This window comes from Apteryx rowi, unplaced genomic scaffold (assembly GCF_003343035.1).
Source record: "Apteryx rowi isolate R43461 unplaced genomic scaffold, aptRow1 scaffold_696, whole genome shotgun sequence".
NCBI lineage: Eukaryota > Metazoa > Chordata > Aves > Apterygiformes > Apterygidae > Apteryx > Apteryx rowi.
Genome location: NW_020450978.1, coordinates 209,912 through 229,931, shown reverse-complemented (window position 1 = coordinate 229,931; position 20,020 = coordinate 209,912). Strand labels below are relative to the sequence as shown.

The window sequence follows — 20,020 nt, the reverse complement described above, 5'->3', positions numbered from 1 at the left end:
GCACAGGATCCAATTCTCATAAAACTATCAGTTCAATTATAATAGCAAACAGTAAAGCTCTAATGCTGCATTTTCTGCTAAAAATTGTCCAAAGCTCTTTCACAATAGTTCTGTAATTTCTAAGTATCAGTCTTCTCAGTAAGATCACTCTTGGAGGCACACAGACACAGAACAAAACAACTGGGGGAGAAAGAAGTTCCTTGCATTGAGGAATGATGGTTGAGAGTTGCTGCTTAATCTCTGTAAATACAATGGACATACAGGTGAAATTAATTGATTGTTAATGCTCATGTGGCCACTTACACTTTCCTATTTTCAAAACTAGTTTCAGTTTACACATGAACTGAGAAAAACACAACAAGCAGGTTAGAACTATTCTGAGACTACTAACAGATTAGTGCAGGTCAGTGAGCAAATTCGGGGCTTACAGAAACCAGTGGAAGTTTTGGCATCGGTCCAGAACATTATTCTAGGAGTCAGAAATGTGTTCAGTCATAAAAAGTAAGGCTAGCTTTCATTAAAACAATAGATCTAACCCTTACTGTGATTTGATGTGGGGCCTTTTTACTTCCTGTACCTCTGTTACACAGAAAGTAAGTGGGCACAAACCTAAAAACTGCTCCACTCCTGCTTATTTGGTTCAATTTGAGACCTTAAATCCTCAGAACATAATTCAACAGACACTTCTTTTTCCACAATCTATATGCCTCCATCAATATTTAACTTGAAGAAGGAACAAACTTTGTGTATATAAGTGGTATATTTAATATGTACCTTCATTCATCCATATGCACACATGTATAATCAAGAAATCTATTATACACCTGAATTTATAACTACATGAATTTTCCCTTCAAAACCAAATATAATGCACCTTGAAATTAGTATTACTTTGAGCTACATTTGAAGGAATGAATGACATCCATCTTGTAAGCTATAGGTATTCTATACAGAACGATACAGAGTAGAAACATCATCTAAACCAGAAAACTAGCCTTTGGCAGTAACCTGGTAGCATTTCTCATTAAGATTTCATCCACTCATAAAAGCAGCCCTCATGTCTCTCTCTCTTTCAAAGCCAGAGAAAGAAAAAAGTCATGGAAGCTACTCCACGCCAGGTATACTCTGGCTGCTTCAGGATGGAAGGTAATGTTAATGAATTACTAAACTGAGAGTCTCAACTTCAAACATCATTTACACAAATACATCAAATCTGAGCATCTTTGCTCACGTGACAATTGCATGGCTTAAGACAGAACCACCTCCTAAAGACAGGCTATTTAGGGATTAAGCTATAGTTTAAGCTATAGCTACAGCTTAAGCTATTTAGGGCTTTAGGGCATGGGAGCTTACAGTATGCGTTGTGCATAGCCAGACTCTACTTACAAGGACCTGCTGTGTAACTGTTTAATTACTTCACATCCTGATGAAGGTGAACAGAAGCATGTGCATCAGCTCTCAGGAACCACTGCTAATCTTTCCTATGAATTGTCTTAGATATAAAAGTGTTATAAAAACACATGGCACCATGCTCTAATGAATGGCATTAACAGTTAAGTACATAAATATGCATACATGAACACAATAGCTCCCAGAAAAGCATACAGAATCTACAGAAAAACTCAGTAAGCATTACAGGATTCCAGTATTTGAACACAGAGATATATTCTGGATTGAACATCTAAATACAATTTTCTTGACCTAGCAACGAAACAGATCGGGATACCTGCATGCAAGTACTGAAATGCAGTACCATAGTCAGGTATAAACAGTGGCTGACTTCTGGTTGTGTGTACACAAACATTTATTTCTGGAAAAAAGTACCAATTTTAAATAAGTCATAGAAAAAAAAGATAAGATTCACCGCTTCTTTCTGTCAATAATGATATGGAATGAAAAGAGGCATGTTAAATTTTATCTTTTTTGATTTGAGGATGCTGCAGTTGGCACTGTTATTTACAATATTTTTTGTTGCTTGATTATGAACCAGAATTAAATTTGAAGTTGAAATACTACGCTACTAATCCTAATAATTCTGATTCCTCATCATATTGCAAATCCAGTAAAATATAAACCTCATGATAGAAACGTATAGCCCAGTATATCCAAGTATCAAAGACTGTTGATGGATATATAGAGAGAAAGTATCAACAAGAGATTCATTAAAATTTAATGATGACAGAAAAGATTGTTTGCAAAGTATGAATAATGTTCTAACGATGCTTTAAGATCTTAACTGTATCTTAACACTTCTGCTTATTTAGTTCTGGGAAAGTATTTAAAAGCCATGAAGCAATTTTAAGAAATATTCGTAAACAACTATTTTCTCTTGACAGACTATTTTACTACAATTACAGATACTATGTCAAGATAATATGTGTAATTCAATGAATCCAGACAATATTGAATCAAATCAACTATTATTATTTTCCATCTCTCTGAAACTGAACATTCAAGCCATGTGAACTTTCAACGTCACTTGGCACTTTAGAAATACTTCATAAAATACGGCCAGGCCTGAAAACCTATATTCAACTTCTGAATAACTTCCTGACTTTTCAGAAAAGGATCTCACAAACTAGATCTTCAAAAGAATTATATAAATCAGAGATGTTTTTAATTAATTCCGTTAAAGGCGTGTTTATATAAAAGACTTAAAGCCCTGCATATTCCTCTCATTTTCAAAATCCTACATTTTGGAAAGTAAGATGATTAGCCTTAACCCAAATTCTGCCAAAAACATGTCCATACATGACATCCATTCAAAGTTTCAGACTTAAAAAAGGATACGAGATTAATTTAGGACATGAATAAAGGGAGGTACATAATGATAAATTAAAAAACATCAAGATCAATCTTAGTTTTGATGTCTAGAGTTCCTTATCTATTGCTCATTCATATCAAAACATGCCCTGACCCTGTCTTTTCAAAAACGCTCTCCATTGTTCTAATTTTGTTCCCCAAAGAAATATAGCATAAAGCTCTAATTATTTTTCAACAGGTGCCAGTTCAGACCAGGACTCATAACAACTGAGGCAAGTCAAATGATCTACTTGATCAAGTGACCAGAACTGGAAACAAGCAAATCAACTATTTTATTTCTCTCTGCTTTCTGTCAATAGCCAACTAACAGAAGTGATAGTATTCTGAATAAAGCACATGGGTTTGCAATGGTCACTCTGGTCAACAAAGATTTCGCCTTCCACAGTGTAATTTCTCTGGCTCCCATAAGTGATCAAAGTAACCCAGTTTGCTTCAGCAGAGAGACTATGTATAATTAATTGAGTTCATCCACAAGTATTTTGACAGGCTAAGACCAGAATGTTTGCCAAAGCAAACCTTAAAGCATGATGGGAGAAAAAGACTACTGCTATTCTGAGTAACATTCATCAGTAAAGATTAATGAAGAATCTGACAAACGTGCTTTATCTGTTGCAGAGAATATCACAATTGACTAGAAATTCAATAACCATTTCCAAGAAGGATGAACTTTTTACAGGGGTGAAAAATGCATATATTTTGTTAATCCATATTTAGTCTAGCTATATTTAATACTTTTCAATCTCCATTAGTCCTTACCGAAATTTTTGCTACTCTCTTACTTCCCACATCTTCAGGCATAGTAGTATAGAGTATACACTACACTGCATATCAGGTAGCAAAGTAATTTTACCGTCCAACTAACGTGATCTTTCATTCTTTGTGTACTTATGTCTATACTGTATTTTCTCTTACCATGCACAAACAATAAAATTATATTAAATCATTCTATTTAAAATTATTATTGAACCAAAGGAACACACTTCTCCAAAAATCAATTCTGAATCAAATTTATGTCCTTCTCATGCTTAAAAATGGGAACAACTGCAGTCCTTCTTCTATTGGGTGTATGATTAATTATATATCTAAAGCATGTTCATAGTCTCTGTTTACTTTTGGGTGAATCAAAGGTTGATATGAATGAGAAAACCGTAATGTAACCCTCTACAACTAAAACTGTATTTTCACTCTCTTGGCACCTGAGTACAATGAAAGGAAAAACTAATCAGCTTTTACCTGGACCTCTGTTTAAAAAAGTTAGCTTGGGGGTAACAGCCTTCACTGCTGAAGAGCTGCAACATGAAACAAAGAACAGATACTCAAAAGCCAAGGAGATGTACTACATAAATATTTTTTATTCTCAGCCTGGTTTTGGTGTAGCACTAGTGGAGGATAGCTAGATTTTTCTTCTTAGCTCCCATACTCCCAGCAATGACTTAGAAACCACCATAACAGCAGCTACGGGAAAAAGCAATCAAGTAGATGAAAATACTGATCATATATGAGAGAGAAAGGGCCAGAGGAATTTGCATATTAGTCATCATTGGCAAAAATCTATTCATATGGTCCAGAAATTTTTGCCACTTATGGAAAGCAAAGGACTGATACTTTCTAGGACTATACCATCAGTGTGCAGACAGCACTTCCCCTAGGAACAAATTGTCATGCACTGATACAAGCAACATTTTCCTGAAAATTACTTTTTCCTCAGATTCTTCATTTCCTATTCAGAAGGGTCACTCATAGTTATTTTTATGTCATAACAGGTAATTCTTTCATGCTACAGCTTGTGACGCATATTAATCAAGGTTCTTGCCAAATGTAATTAATTTTTCAACATTAGAAAGGCAGTTAAACTTCTAACGACATTTCCCCCCCTCTCTTCATCAACCTATTTTTGGAGCAGAATAATGTACTAAGGCCTGAAGTAAAGACACTTCAGCCTCAGGAACGGAAAACAGCCACAAGCCAAAATGTATTCACAGGAGAGCTATAGGGCAATAAGGTTGTCATCTATGCCCAAAAATACTTTCAAAGACGTAAACACGATGTTAAAGTCCCTACCACTCCCTCCTCCAGGTTAAAGTCACATACACTCCTTTGTGTTTGCAGTTACGAGCAGTAAAGGGAAGCAAGTGTATTTTTATGAGTATTGTTACTACTGTAACATTATGATAGTCCAGAAATAGGGACCCAATATTAGCACCCAATTCTTAACAATCCTGGCTTCCTTTATTACTACTAATATCAGACATTTGTGTAAAATTGTATAGAATTTTAATAGAATTGTACAAAACGCATTCTAGTAATATGAATAATGAGTCAAACCTGACCTGCATGATAAATCTAAGTATCAACTGTATTATCTGTATCTAAAAATCTACCTGGACATTTATATTTTACAGACGAAAAAGTATACGTATGCAGATATGTAATACACTGAAGTGTTTTACACTCAAGCAATTACAGGCATTACAAATTATTTCAACATAAATGGTCAGTATTTGGCAAGCTTACAAACAATGGAAAACTAAGTCTTAAACTAGTAAATAACAATTTAGTGTTTTAAAATAGTTGAGCTACCTTCTCATCCATAATGTGCTACATAATAGCATTTAGACCTAATATTTTGGGCTTATAATACCTATCAGTGTACCAAACACCCACTGAATTCAATGTTAAAAAGTGACATTCAATGTTGAAAAAGGACAATGTGAAAAAGGACATCATTACTTCACACAAGCCTGCCTTAAATATAAGTAGGACTTAAAGTATTTGAAAGACTGGACAAAAAAATCTAGGAACGCTCATGTTTTTTCCCTGGCTCTGTACCACATACAATCAGCTAATCAGTTTCAAGTATTTTCCTTTTTAAAACCCAATATCCTAATTTGCATGGATCTCTCATACAGCAATACAACAGAGGAGTATTTTTATATAATTAGAAATTGACTGTATAACCACAAAGCTCGCTTCTGAAGCAAATTCGAGTCTACTTTTTTAAGTTGATAATATTTCAAATTGAAAACATTTCTTTAACTGAAAATTTATATTCTAGGCCAGAAATATGATTAAAGCACAGATTAATCTAGTGCTGAAAAGTTTTAAGCAAAACAAGATTTTGAAATTATATATGTGATAAATTGCTTGCTACAGCAAACTGAGTAATAAACATGCAAAATACATGAAAATCCAAGATGTCTACTGTGAGGTTTCAGATAAAATAGGGTCAATTAGATACATCATCCTTTATTAGGTTTGTCCAGCTGGACAAAATATTAATGCATTTAATGGGACTTTTGTACATCCGCACAGTAGGAATTAGGAAAAATGGTAGTCAGCTCTATTTCTAAAATCCAAGTAAGGTTTCTAGCAAGGAAAAAAACTACCATCAGGCTTTTATCCTTTTTAATAATCTCAGTCTTCCTTTGGCAGACAGTATCTAACATGTTAAAGCTCTAGTATTGCTTTTCCCAGAAGAACTAGCCTATAAATAAGTCACTTTATATCTACTGTACATGTTTATTTTTTTCAACTATATATTCATTTATCCTGCATTTTACTGGCTAAACATTTGCTCATCTGTGTTTGAATCACTGCCACATCAGTACCATTAAAATGCTTACACTATTATGGCCTAAAGCCTGGGAGAAATCTCATCAAAATGCCCATTGTCAAAACAGCCCACAGGCATTTCAACCCAACAGGCAATCATATCTTTATACATTGTTCCCCTGTTAACAGGGGACCAGTCTCTACCCCCAAATTAATACAGAGATGGATGACCATTTCAAGGTAAAAAGCAAGTGATGTGTGTCCTCTTACCCATCACTCTCCCAAGCACCACAACTCCCACCTTACACAGCTTCTCAGCATCACCATCACCCAAAAAAGCCAGCCATGACTAGGCAGCTGACTTGTTGCATCTTCATGCTGCTCTGCATTACCCTTGTTGGTCTACCATAGCAATTTGTCTCTGCTCTTACACTTAAAATCATAAGCTCTTCAGAGAGGGCAGTCTTACATGCATATCTGTGAGTGTTCGGTGTTAATCACCCCCTGCGGTTAAGCACTTGTACAGATGATAAAGCTAAACTTCCTTGGGATGTTTTCCACTATTTTCCTGAGGTAGACTGCTAAGCTACAATATTTAAAAAATATGCAAGAATGTAATTTCTTGTTCCCTACATTCCTTCTGATGACATTTGTATCTCATATATCACCTCAAATCTCAAAAGAAATGTTAAAATCATTTTAAGTATGGTTGCAAACAAGACCTTTTTTTGTGATCAGGATACATAAAACATTTCTAAAATTGCTTCAAGCAGCTTTGTGAACATCTGCTTTCACTTTGGTGAGATTAGTTATCTTAAAAGAAAAAAGTATATACAGATACAAAGAAGCATTACCTTCTCTTAGACGTTCCACCACAAAAGTGAATCCAGTAGTTCGCGGATGCAAGACATACTCGTATTTTCGAAGTCCATTCCTTTCAGCAAATTCATTACTGCGGGCTTTGGTATTGGCTAAAGATAAAGGAGAAAACAAGAGGCACCATTTTCTAACAGTGTGCATGCAAGCCAAGAATAAAATTTAATTATTATACAACAGGAACAGTACAACAGCAGTTCACACAGTACCAACGTGCAAAAGCTTCTCAGATGGAAGCAGACCACAAGAGTGTTCTTGGTTAGATATGTTATGGTATGAGGAAGAACAACATGTGGGACTGCAAGAAAGGCCCTTTTACTCTCTCATGTAATCTTAGAAAATAATCAGCAAATCTTTCTTATTTATCAAATGCAATCTGAAACCTATAAATCAACATTTGTTAATAGTTCTTTGTACACCTCAATATCCATTTTCTAGTAAAATGTGTTAACTGGCACAGTAGGTTTTTTTTTTTTTTTAACTCAAAAGGCACAATATGCAGTAATGTGTTTGATATTATGTATAGAAATACCTTGAGGTCAATGTTTAACCAAATAAAACTTATTTTGGAAAGAAAATTAAATGGGGGCAAATAGGTAATCAAATATATTATAACAGTATTTTACTTCTTCATTCTGAACTTGACATGTTTTATTCATCAAACTCAGCTGCACATATATATCCTGTTTTAATTTTTCAACCAGCTGCCCTGCGCAGCAACATGCTTGCTACCGCTTGCAGAGTATATGCACGGCATCTGGAAAGCAGTTTGGCTGAACACAGCAAAGCACAGATTTCAACTGTCTGGCAAAAGAAATTCTCTCTAGAGAAAACTGAACAAACGTTTTAAGAACCAATTGCTAACAGAGCCCACTAACGAAATAAGACATAGACACTAAAATGAAAACTTCTGAAGTCAAGTGGAGAGGAAACAATTTGTTCCTTAGTGTGTGCAGTATGTTTCCAAAGTAGCTGCAGTTAACAGGCAAGCTGACCTTGCTGGCTACATTTACTCTTTCACGGTTGGTACTACTGCACCTCATCAAGGGCAAAATGCAAACAGACACATACAATGTTCCCATGGCAACATGAAAATCAATTAACTTATTAAATATGTTATTAACTGATTTTACAGGCTTTTAAAAGAGGAAATCCCAGCAATAAATCTATGGAACAAGATCATTGCTTTAGCAACAAATAACTCTTTTCACACGGAGTTCTTCACTGAAACGTCCACAATTAACCAATTAACAGGGATGAAAGATGAATTAATGAAAAACACATTGCTGCTTCATAATTTAATGGAATTGATTATTTAGTGGTAAATCCTTTCCCTTACAATCATGTTAAGTTTTTCCCATAAAGATTGGATAGCACAAGTGGACAAATCAACATCAGTATTGTTTATTTTGCACCATTGCAACCTTCTTGCGCTTTTTTCCTTAAACTACATGAACTCTGTTTATCAGCAAATGTGGGTCTCTCTCGTAAAGGACCATTTACCTACTAGTAAATGTCACAGCGTATCAGTGTACCAAGTATTTTTTCACTGTAAACAACTGTGACCTGCATAGAAGTATGGTCTTCCATAACCCTTAAAATTTAGTGCACAGTTTTCCCAACCATGTTATTTGGAGAAAAGGAAAATTGTTGAAAAATAGTCAAGCAAATGATCCAGCAAAGGAATACAAAATTGTTACATAAAAATTCCAAAATCCATTTACAAATAATATTGATAATGTTTTCATAATATTACCTCTTCAAAAGTGGTGTTAAAATTACAGAATTTGCAAAAAACTAAAATTGCAGTTGGCCATTCTTAACATATTACGTTATGTACGTAACATTAAGTTACATACATAATACTTACATAACTTAAATTTACCTTTCTTTCGACATATGCATTATGTAGGTCTTTAATCACATGACCAGAATATTTATTTTTTTCTGCTGGACTACAACTTCATTGAATGCAGAAGATGGCTGACTCTTAATCAGTGAAGGAAACTTACCTTCAGGACCCCTATTTCTTTTATGGCAGAACTTGAAAAGTAAGTCATGAACAAGATATGGACTAGCAGAAAAGGAAAGAGGAGTCTGGTAATTATTACATGCTACCCTAAAAAGCTGGATTCTACCTCTGAGACATAACTCTGTTGTACTATTAAGCTCAACCATTTAAACTCTATTTTCTAAGAGATGACACTGACTCCTAAGAGTCTTCCTACAGAAGGTACACAACTCAAGAGCTCCTTTCCAAATTCTGTGGTGGTTCAAGTAACATGCTTTTAAATAAATTTACTGCACAGTCTTTAATTTAATCTGTTGGTTCTTCCAAAAAGTAGAGGAATACTTTCTTCATTTCCTGCATATCCAAATTAGGGTTTCAAGTTGGAACATTTACATCCTGCAAATCAAGCCAATCAAAGCTCTGAGACATGAGGTCCATATAAGTCTACATAATGCTAAGTAGTCTAAAAAAGCTAAACCTTAAGCATATCAAACTGCATACACTAAGCGTGCACTCAAGAACAATTTCTCTGTATGCCTGCTCACTATCATCTTATTTCAGAAGGGCAACGTGAAAACAAATGTCTTGGTGTTTGTAAAACACCTCTATTCGCACCACAGAAGAGACAAAGAATAAATGGGCAGTTCTGTTTTCTGAGAAAGACTTAATTCATGCAACAAAAAAGGTTTGGAACCTTCACTTCACCACTGCCTTCAAAAACAAGCATCTTCAAACTTCCTCTTACTGTACCTCCTTGCACTTGCAAAGAACTCACTATAAACATCTTTAAAGCATCCTCCAAATTTCCCTTTACTACAATGCCTTGTTAAAAATGTGTGAACAGACAGACACTAGCACACTGGCCAATGCTATTCAATTCCTTCCTGGTATTTCATTTGTTTGCATCCCTCCCTTGCCTTTGAATCATAAATTTTACGTAACAGAGATTGTTCCCTCCCTGTTGTGACCACAGTAAAACAGGATTTGAGAACAAGAATAACACTCCCACCTAATACAATGATCATTGTCATGTCCTGGAGGAATCATCTCCCTATTCCCTTAGCAACAGCTATCAAACCAGAGGTCTTTGTGCTTTAAACTATACTTATTCTAGGAAGTCAGGAAGGTTGACTTTTTTTGATGCTATCCTGAAAGCAAGGCTACGATACGCTTTGACTGTACATAAATGTAAGCATAACGCTCTTCCTCCTACTATGCTCAGCATTTGGAGAAAACAGTACATCATTCTGCTATTACCTATGAACAAATGTATTGCCATCTTATCTGACATAAGCACCTCTGTACCTACTGCTGCTTGGGATCCCTGCGTGAAACAACATCTGTGACTAAGCCTTGCTGTGGAAATTCAGAGTAAGTCTCCTGTTGAGCACTGCGTTCAGCAAACTCAGAAAATGTGGTGTTTCATATTACATCAAACCTAGAGGCTAGACAACTGATCCAGGAAAGAAGAAACCCTTTTTTTTTTTTTTTTTATCTTCTCCAGTCTGAGGGAATTTGCACAACAAACACCTCTTAAAATGCCTTAATCGGCAGACTAGGCTACACTGCCAGTGTTGCAAAACTTAGGTAGGTGTCTCATCATCCTGTGCAATCAAGACTATAATATTCTTAGGTGAAAGAATAAAAAAAGTGCAAGATAGCTTTGTAAGCCTGATAATGAAAACACTTCCTTAAAAAGAGGAAACATATGTTCTGCTTTTTGCTTCCAACTGACTGTAATGTAAACTGCATAAAGCAATTCTTGAAGCAGGCGCTGGAACTCAACTCAGTGTAGGTCTCCCCACTCCCAAAAGGCCACTCGCATCATTTGGCTAAGGGTAATGCTCCCTCTTGCTTACTGTCTCCAAAAAAGATAATTAAGCATTGCTTTCTAGAAATAAGTATTTTCTTTTTTCCACTGTAATTAAGCCAAAGCAAATCTACCACGCTGACTTTTGCTCATCATTCCAACTAGGTATGTTATGCATTTTATTTTAACTCCTTGGTTCTATTTTCTCCTATAATGAGAAGGAATAAGCAGAATAAACTATTTTTATGGAAAAAAATCAGATATGGTTTCAAAAGTAAAGCAAATTTGAAAGGAAAAAAATGTCCAATAAGATTTCAAATGTTAACATGTACAGTGTAACTAAGGGTGCCTGTTACCTTCACCTCTCAGACAGCTAGAATTGTTTCCCCTTCCTTTAGCTTTATTCACAAAACAGATGAAACATTCCAAGACACAAAGGAATTCAATCTCAAGTTAAAATGTAGCTATGTGTGTCTTTAAGAGTCACTGAATTGGTACTAGACTGAAATTTAAATTGCTGCCATAAGAACTTCATATGATACAGCACAATTATGAACAAAGTTGGTTTTCACACGGAAATCCTGTAACTATCAGACATGAACTATATCAAAATAGCTAAATACAGACAAATATAAAACTTGCAGAATTACAGTCACTATATATTTTTTTACATTCCTGCCTAGTCTTATTGTTCAGTTTAACAATATCTGACAATGTAACTTTTTTATCTATATGCACTAAATTGTTCTACTCCAAAATTAAATGTACAGTTATTTCAGATTCTTTAGAAAGATACTCCTAAAGAAATATGCACAAAAAAAAAAGATGCATTCAAGCACTTAAGCTTTATGTTGATATACTGAGAGAAACAGACACATTATCATTTGAAAGCCCACTGATGTCATCTGTGTACTGCATGTTTACTGCTGCACTATCTTGCAGTTCAAAATGACTTCTTCAGTGTAGAGTACTTTAAAGCATACACTGTGATAGAAAATGACAAACATTCACAAATATACACGATATAAGCTGTCTAAATATAATTTATTAGAAGGGGAGAAAATCTATCTAGCAGCTAGAGAGCCTTGACCATAAATGCTTAAACAGTAGCCGCATAACTATTAACAGAGGGTGAGTTCGGACAGTCTTTCCCTATTAAGAACTGCCTCGCACTCTCTCTCCTCTGGCTTCCCTCGGACTTGCCTCTCCTCCCTTTGCCTCGCTCAGCTAAGACGTGCTGTATGTCAGAGGATATATTCTTTAGGGCAGTGATAAGCACAACAGTGTAACTGTCAAATTACACAAAAGAACAAGAATTTGAAGAGTTATAGCCATATCCTCTTCCATTTTTTGCTCCCGTGTCACCTTTAGGAAATCATTTGGTCACATTCCTTCCCATCTATTTCAAAATTTGTGTGGGGAAATCCTATTTATCCCATTTATTTAATCCCATTTAAGTTATTGGAGAAGCTCAGAAAGACAGTATTTTCTAGAAGCACCACATTTCAGAATTTCTCTTACAGTGCACAAGGGAAAAATTATGCTAATACTATGCACTTTCTTCATTTCTGAGTTACAGGTTTTTAGGAAGTTAAATTGCTTTTACCCCTGAAAACGAGAAGATAAAGTGAGCACACATTTTTTTAAAATTAAATTACATTTTTAATTTGTGATCTAGTTTTGAATTAAAACAAAAATCTCTAGAATTTGACTTGGAAGAAAGCCTTCAAAAACATAATGCAGTAGAGTCACATTCCACCAGTCTGAGGAGTATTTAGAACCATAATTCCGAGTCCTGTACGCAAGAGAAAAGTTGAGTCTGTATTACCATTAAACATGTATGCAGTATTAACTCCACTCAAAAGAACAACTTGCATGCTTTTTCCAAATTCAGCACTGTCCAGGCTGATCTGCTTTGCTGGGCTGGACTCAAAAGAACTATGAATTTCCCTCATAATCTTATTGGAATGCTTAATTGGAATGACAACTTAAATACAACTATCCCTGATCAAAACCTGGAGCAGAATAATCCTGTATGAAGACTGAGAATATACTGCCAGCTACTTTTTTTTGCTACTACTAGTGCACCAAAATGTGAATATTAAGTACCGTCTTTTGTTTAATCTGAATTCTGAAAAGAGCAAGCTTGTACTCTCAAGTACTCTCCTATGATACTGGTGCCAGACAGTTGAAGGAATAAATGAGCACTCCAGAAATCTCTCTTTAATAAAATATCCTAATTTATCCATCTATCAGAGATTTGCATATAGAGCATAATAGCTATATTGGTTCAACACTCCTGCTAAGATCTGGACCTTACCAAGATTTCCTGTTTGTTTTTTAGCTGTTCCTTAAGGAAAAAAGGTCTGTGCAGTCACACTGCCTACCTGCCCCCTTTAACTTTTGAACCAATGCCACCTGCAAACAAAGTTTGTCAAAGAGAAGAGATTCAAGGATAATTAAGCCCTGCAGGAGTTTTATAAAAACTAATGACTAAGTAAAGGCTGGGCTTCCAATAGTAGAAATCATAATCAAGGGAAAAGCTGGCACAGATTCCACGGGTATCTGGTCTGTTAGGTCACTCAGCACAGCATGTAGCCTCTTGCCCAGACAGTAGCAATAAAGATTTGGAGAAGAAATGTCACATGGGCAGAGGAGAAACTGCAGTGAGACTGTGTATAGGGATGCAGACACAAATCTATAGGCAATGAGACTTTAACAGCCCCTGAGGAATACAGCAACTTTTTTTTGTTATTGCTTTCAAAATAATTCCTACAAAGAGTCTTTTAAGGAACACCAAGAAAAACAAGAGAACAAGAAAAATGGTGGATTATATTCTAGTTTCTCAGAAGAATTAGACTTATGCTTGCTTTGTTTTCTTCAGAGCTTCAGAAAGGCTGGCTATATGTTTATCTGCTGGAGGTTCTTTTTAAGCAATTGTAGTAAAATACCTTGATGCTTTTTGCTTCAAGTTTAAAGTATTCTAGAGTGAGATGATGACCAGCCTATACAATTACTACCTCAGACCCTATAGATACAGTCTGCAAATACACTGCTCAGGGTTCATGACATTACTACTTTTTAAATGTATTTATATGGCACCTTTCACTGCAAAGTACTTTACCAACTTTAAGTCAGGCAGTGGCCCATGTATTAATATAACCATGTTTTATATTTGTGACATCTTTCATTCTAGAATACCTGAGAATACTATGTAATTTCTCATAAAGAGGAGTAAATTTATCTATCCTTGTAATGTGGCCACTGAGAGGATAAAAAATGATAGTAGCACAGGGTTCTGTAGCAAATTTTTTTGCAGTGAAGTATATGTAGAGTATTATTTTCAACTTTAAGCACCAGAAGTATTTTGTTATCAGAAGTAATGAGCAGTGTTGGAATTTGGTCAGAAAACAAGATCCCTTGCCTCTATTTTTGCCTCTGTGTTCCCTAGGATATTGAGCGACCATTCAGCACAAAACTGTGATTTATTTCTTATTCTAAAAGACAGAACATGAGGTTGCAATCAGTCATGTCAGCAGCATAACAGTTTTCTGAAAATTATTTTTCAAAATGTTACACAAATTACATTATTGTGTTCTATTAGACACTACAAACTTATTGCCTGATCAGGTTTAGCTTGCAAAGGGGTTTTGCCCTGTCTCCTTTGATATTTTAACACGTGTGAGCTACTGTTTCCTATAAAGACAATCAGATAGGGATAGCTATTTACTTGGATAGAAAAAAAAACAAAAACAGGGAGCATGCCTGCTTGTCTCTATACATCTTATTATGCACAAATGTAGTATCAAGGTGGCATTCAGTACTGACATTAAAGTTAAAATGCTCAACACAGGACAGTTTGAAATGTCAGACACCAGCACGGCTATTTGAGGAAGCAGTGCTCTGTTGTCTTCCCCAGCAGTCCCTTGGTTCCTTCCCACTGCGCTGCTTCCTCTCTTTGCTACACATGCATTTGCATAACTGCTCAATGAATTAGAGGAAGCAATCATGTTTAAAACTACAACTACTACTACTAGCTTTAATCTAGATCAGTTTCTTGATCCGATTTTTTATGAGATAAAACTCTTGTGCCAGCACTCAGGCAAAGAAGTATAAGATGGTTTCTTTCAGCAACACCACCAATCTATGGTGGCTTAAACCAACTTCAAGAACAGCATGGTAAGTATAGTTCTGACATCCATTTGATGCTGTAAGGTTAAAGAATACGTTATACATGCATGAGGAAGGAAAATCAGAATAATAGAAATATCTTCAAAAAAATTTGTCAAAAATCTGTGTTCAGAAATGCTATCAGAGGAATTTTTAATGTTAAGTGAAGTCTTGCCTGTATGAATTTCTTAGTTGATGGTATCAACAACATATATTTAAATTTAGGCTATGTTCTTTGTACCAGTTACAACAGTGGTGAGGCACCTTCCGCTTCCTTAACAAATTCAGTACCGCTTCCTTAACGAATTCAGCATTTGAGTTGAGAGCATCCCCCCTACTGCTTTTGGAGCTAATGGAATGAAGTAAGCAGCGCAAGTGTTCACACACTGTTGTGGTCTCAGTTCTTGGCCGATTCTTCTTTTTTTAAACTACAGTACAGAACTTCTTCAGTTCTTTAAAATCTGTTGTCTCTGAGGAATACTGGGAGGGTTTAGAAGGTGTAAATAATTAATGGAATAAATGATGAACATTCTAATTTTTGTAACAACCTTTTGCTGGAAACATCTGTTCAGAAAGTGAGTGTGACCTAGGAAGGAGCCTCCTGACTCCATTAATAAAATTAGGTTTTCATCTCATAATTCTGAGCTAGCAGAGAACAGTTGTTCATGAATTCAAAGAAAAAAAAAATTTTAAGTGAGATAACAATTTCTGCCCTCCTTGCTAATTTTAGATACAAAATAACTAATTCAACAAGAGATGTCATGTAAAGCAGTCCACAAATGTTCAGTGAAGCTATCCTCCTTTTAGAAGGCTGATCAGGTGATGACAACTCCCTAGCATCTGAATACTGTACTTATCCATTTTTACAGATATCATGAATACAGCAGAGAAGATAGCACACATTAGTTATTTTTATACTGTATCTAGTATTTACTGATCTGGCACTGCAATAAAGTATGATTTGAGAAAAATTGCAAAGCAAAATATAGTGAAAATCTTTAAAATAATCTAAAAGGTGAAAGTCTAATTGTATCATTTTTATGATGCTTATCAAATCATGCTGCAGGCATGCAGAACTGTAGAACATTCATAAAATGCTTTCTTTTATTGGCACTTGACTCTTCTTCAACACTGATTAGCAGCTTGCTACTAGATGTCATACCTGTATTAAAGCAGATAATTTGTTAAGAATTAAGCCAATCCTATACTCCTAACTCCAAACTACAATACTAAATTTAGTATTATAATAACTTTGATATTAGTTTGGGCAAACTACTTTTTCTTTAAGAGACAGAAACAGACTGTTTACATGGCCTAAGGAACGAGTATCTCCATTTTCTCCCCTTAAAACATTAAGCATGAAATATAATGAAATCATTAGCTCTTATCTTCCGTCACTCTTCCATAGTTCCGAAATGATTTTGCACTGTTCACCCCAATCATGTGGTAGATGGAAACATACAAGTGATTTATTATAGGCCTTGGAACCTACTTCCTTCTATACGATGTACCTGGCACTCATACGACACCGACCAATATAAAGCTATTTCAATCATCAGATTCTTCTGAAACACAACTGTTTAGTTCAGGAAGACTGGTTAAACCTCTGAATGAAATTATGCTTGTGCCTCTCAAAAATATCAGCACATTTGATTATTAACTACAGTTTCTACTGTCCATGAGAATCCAGTCTTGCTGCTGCATTGGACTTTTCTGAACTATTTCCACGAAGAAAAAAAATTCCCCCTTGATCATTCCAAGAGGAGACAAGTGTAACCTACCTGTGAGATCAGTTCCTTCAGGAAAGATGAGGAGTTGTAGCGGTTCACGAATGTCGCAGAAATAATCCAGCATTTTTTCAAAATGACTCTTGTCATCTTCCCATTTTCTCTGAATGAAAATAAAGGCGGCAACCTGCATCGCCCAGCCTGAAGTTAAAAATACACCTTTAGTAACATTTCATTCTGATACTTACATACTGATTGTTACTCCAAAATGTTTTATAAATTGTGTTGGACAAAACATTTTATTTACTGCTCAACTGTCCTCACCTCTGATTGAAGAGCGTTTGGTAACTTTGTAAAAGGATTTTTGGACACAAAGCAAAGAATGCAGAATCTAAATAAATTTGAAATGGCTACATTTTTGCAAAATTCAAGTTACCAGATTTAGTAAAGCTTTCTAGAGAGCAAGAATAGGGCCAGTGTTTTCATGAAATGATCTGAAGTATTTAAAACCATGGCCCTCAATATAATATCCTTAATCACTGCAACACTGATTTGCTCAAGGAACAAGTCTGCCCTTATGGATAAACATCTCAGAAATGCGCTGTGGGATTAAAAAAAGCTGCATTATATATATGGATAGTTGCCTTCAGAAGTGCTTGGAAACTATGTGTTGTGCAGAAAATATGCATTGCTTCAAGGGCTTTATTATGTATAACTTCTTATAATTTTCATGAAGTTGTTTTTTACACTTGATTATAGAAAAATTTTAAGTATATCCTTTTGTTCATACACAAATTCTGGGACAACTGCGAAGATTTACAGCTTAACATCAAACTGACAATATAATGCATTTAAATAAATGTGATTGATGCAGTAATACTTAAAGTCTACAGCTCAGGGGTCACACACAATAATCTTTAATGAACATTCCTGTCTTTTTTGGCACAATTACATATACTATCTCATATGATACCAGAAGTTCTGTCCACTAGTTCAGACAGCAGGACAAAAAAAAAAAAAAATCAGAGCTCTGGCTTCACCAGATGCCCACAATGCTCCCTTCTTAAACTAGGCTCAGAGATAGGTGCGACATTCACTTATCACCGTACTTGGCTAGTTCATATTGCATCAGAAAACCTGCAGATAGATTTTCCACATCAACGAGAAAACACCACAGTTTCCCATCGTCTTCATCACTCATCATTGTTCTCAAAGTCTGTTTTTCCTTTGCTGGTGATTTAAATCATGTTATTCTGGCACTTTACTTCAGCTCATCTTTATGGGGATTCCTGTTTTGTTCTTGACAATAAGTTACAAGGAGCACATGCTAGAAAATAACTTACAAATGTCACCAATTTTTATATTAACTTCATAAGTAAGTCAGCCCGGATAACACATTAACCAAGCTGCGTAATCTCTCCTATATTGGATAGAAACATTGATCGCACTGTTAAAGATTTGTCAACTATATTGTGGGGTGGATACTTTTCATTTTTAAATCAAGCAAACAGATGGAGCGTGCATAACTAACATGCTTTTGGTGATCTGGACCTAAATGAGTCTCAGATATCCAAATAACTGAATACTTAAATCAGTCATATGATTTAAGAAAGAAACACTCAAAATGCAGTCTCAGCAAATGTTTTAAAATTTGTACATTGTGTTTGTTAAAAACTCTCCGCAAATAAAACTAAACTTTGATCACAAAGTTTTTATGTGCATCTATGCACATATCATGCATCCACATCTGCAGCGTCAAGAAGTATCAGTATAGCTTTATCAGTAAAGGCTATCAGTCAACTGATATAAGTATTTAAACAAGTCATTTGGAGGAAAAATTAAAAGGTCGATTTTAAAGGAACTGAAAAATATTTCACATAATTTAACCATGCTCTGTTCTGGCATTTAACCACATCCTATTGTTACAATACCTTTAATACTTCAACTATGCAAACCCAACATTTTAAACTGAACCAATCAGGGCTTCACTTTCATACTTGACATTCTGTTAGTATAAATATAACACCTTTTCATACCCAAATGGTGCCAAAGATATTCCATTTGGTTGTTCTAGAAGATACCTCACCTGAAATCAAATTCTTAAAAATGGGGATGGCAAAGGAAAAAAGACCTCTAAGCAGAAACAGAAATCCCTATAAATCAAATACTATTTACAACTTTGACAACATAGCAAACTCAGTGGGACTGAGTGGAAAAATACCTAGGTATCAGGAAAGTTTTGCTGTGGTTCTGGAGTTTTCCACTCATTCTTACATTACAACCTAAACTTTTTGTATGTTTTAAGTACTCTAAATTAGTTTATTAATTATTATTATTATTAATAATACTGGTAGTTCCCCTAAATTAGTTTATGTAAAAACTGTACTGTGCTAAACCGTTTTATTAGTTTGTATCACACTGAGTTTTGAAATAAGTTCATCAGGCCTAAATTATTCAAACTTGACTTCTCATTGCAGCAGCGTGTGCAGGTGGGAGGAAGGGAAACTAGAAGTAAAATAAATGCTCATGTGGAAGCCTGCTGATACTTTATCAGTTCAGCATCTCCTTAAGATGATCTTGGTCTACACTAGTTCAGAAGCACTGAAAAAAAACCTCATTTCCAGATTCCACTCTCTTCACTGCTTTTCTCAAGGCAGCACAAGGCTTTACATGAGATGGAAGCTTGCACAATAAACTCTTTCTAGTGATCCTTCTTTGATAGTGCTGCAAACATCAAGTTACAAAACAGCCTTATCTACTGTTGCTTTTGTCACCATTATTTTACCTGCCTAAATTACCTTGAAGCAGAGGATATATGCAGTCGTTTCCCATTCCCATCCCCTAAATGGTAATGCTACATATAGGCTATGCAAAATCAAAGAGTGGCAGTAATGTAAGGACAGCAAGGTGTCAGGGAGGAGGAAGCATAAAAGAGAGAAGGGAGGGAGTTGGGAAGTATTTGGTTTTTAAATAAACAATAGGTTTGATCTTATAACCTTTCTAATTCATAACATCCAGGGTTCAGGAAGAATATTTCTATTTTGAAGTGTA

The 20,020-nt window shown here is 35.3% G+C and overlaps 1 protein-coding gene across 2 annotated transcripts in view; it reads right to left on the bottom strand.

The window, feature by feature from the left end:
• Positions 1-20,020, bottom strand: part of LCLAT1 (lysocardiolipin acyltransferase 1) — a 127,221-nt gene that overhangs the window by 46,746 nt on the left and 60,455 nt on the right. For both annotated transcript variants that reach the window (XM_026086486.1, XM_026086485.1), the window contains 2 exons: positions 17,024-17,170; positions 7,230-7,346 (listed from right to left, as the gene is read on the bottom strand). In XM_026086486.1, the coding sequence (XP_025942271.1) occupies positions 7,230-7,346; positions 17,024-17,170 (264 nt within the window). The remainder of the gene's footprint in view (positions 1-7,229; positions 7,347-17,023; positions 17,171-20,020) is intronic.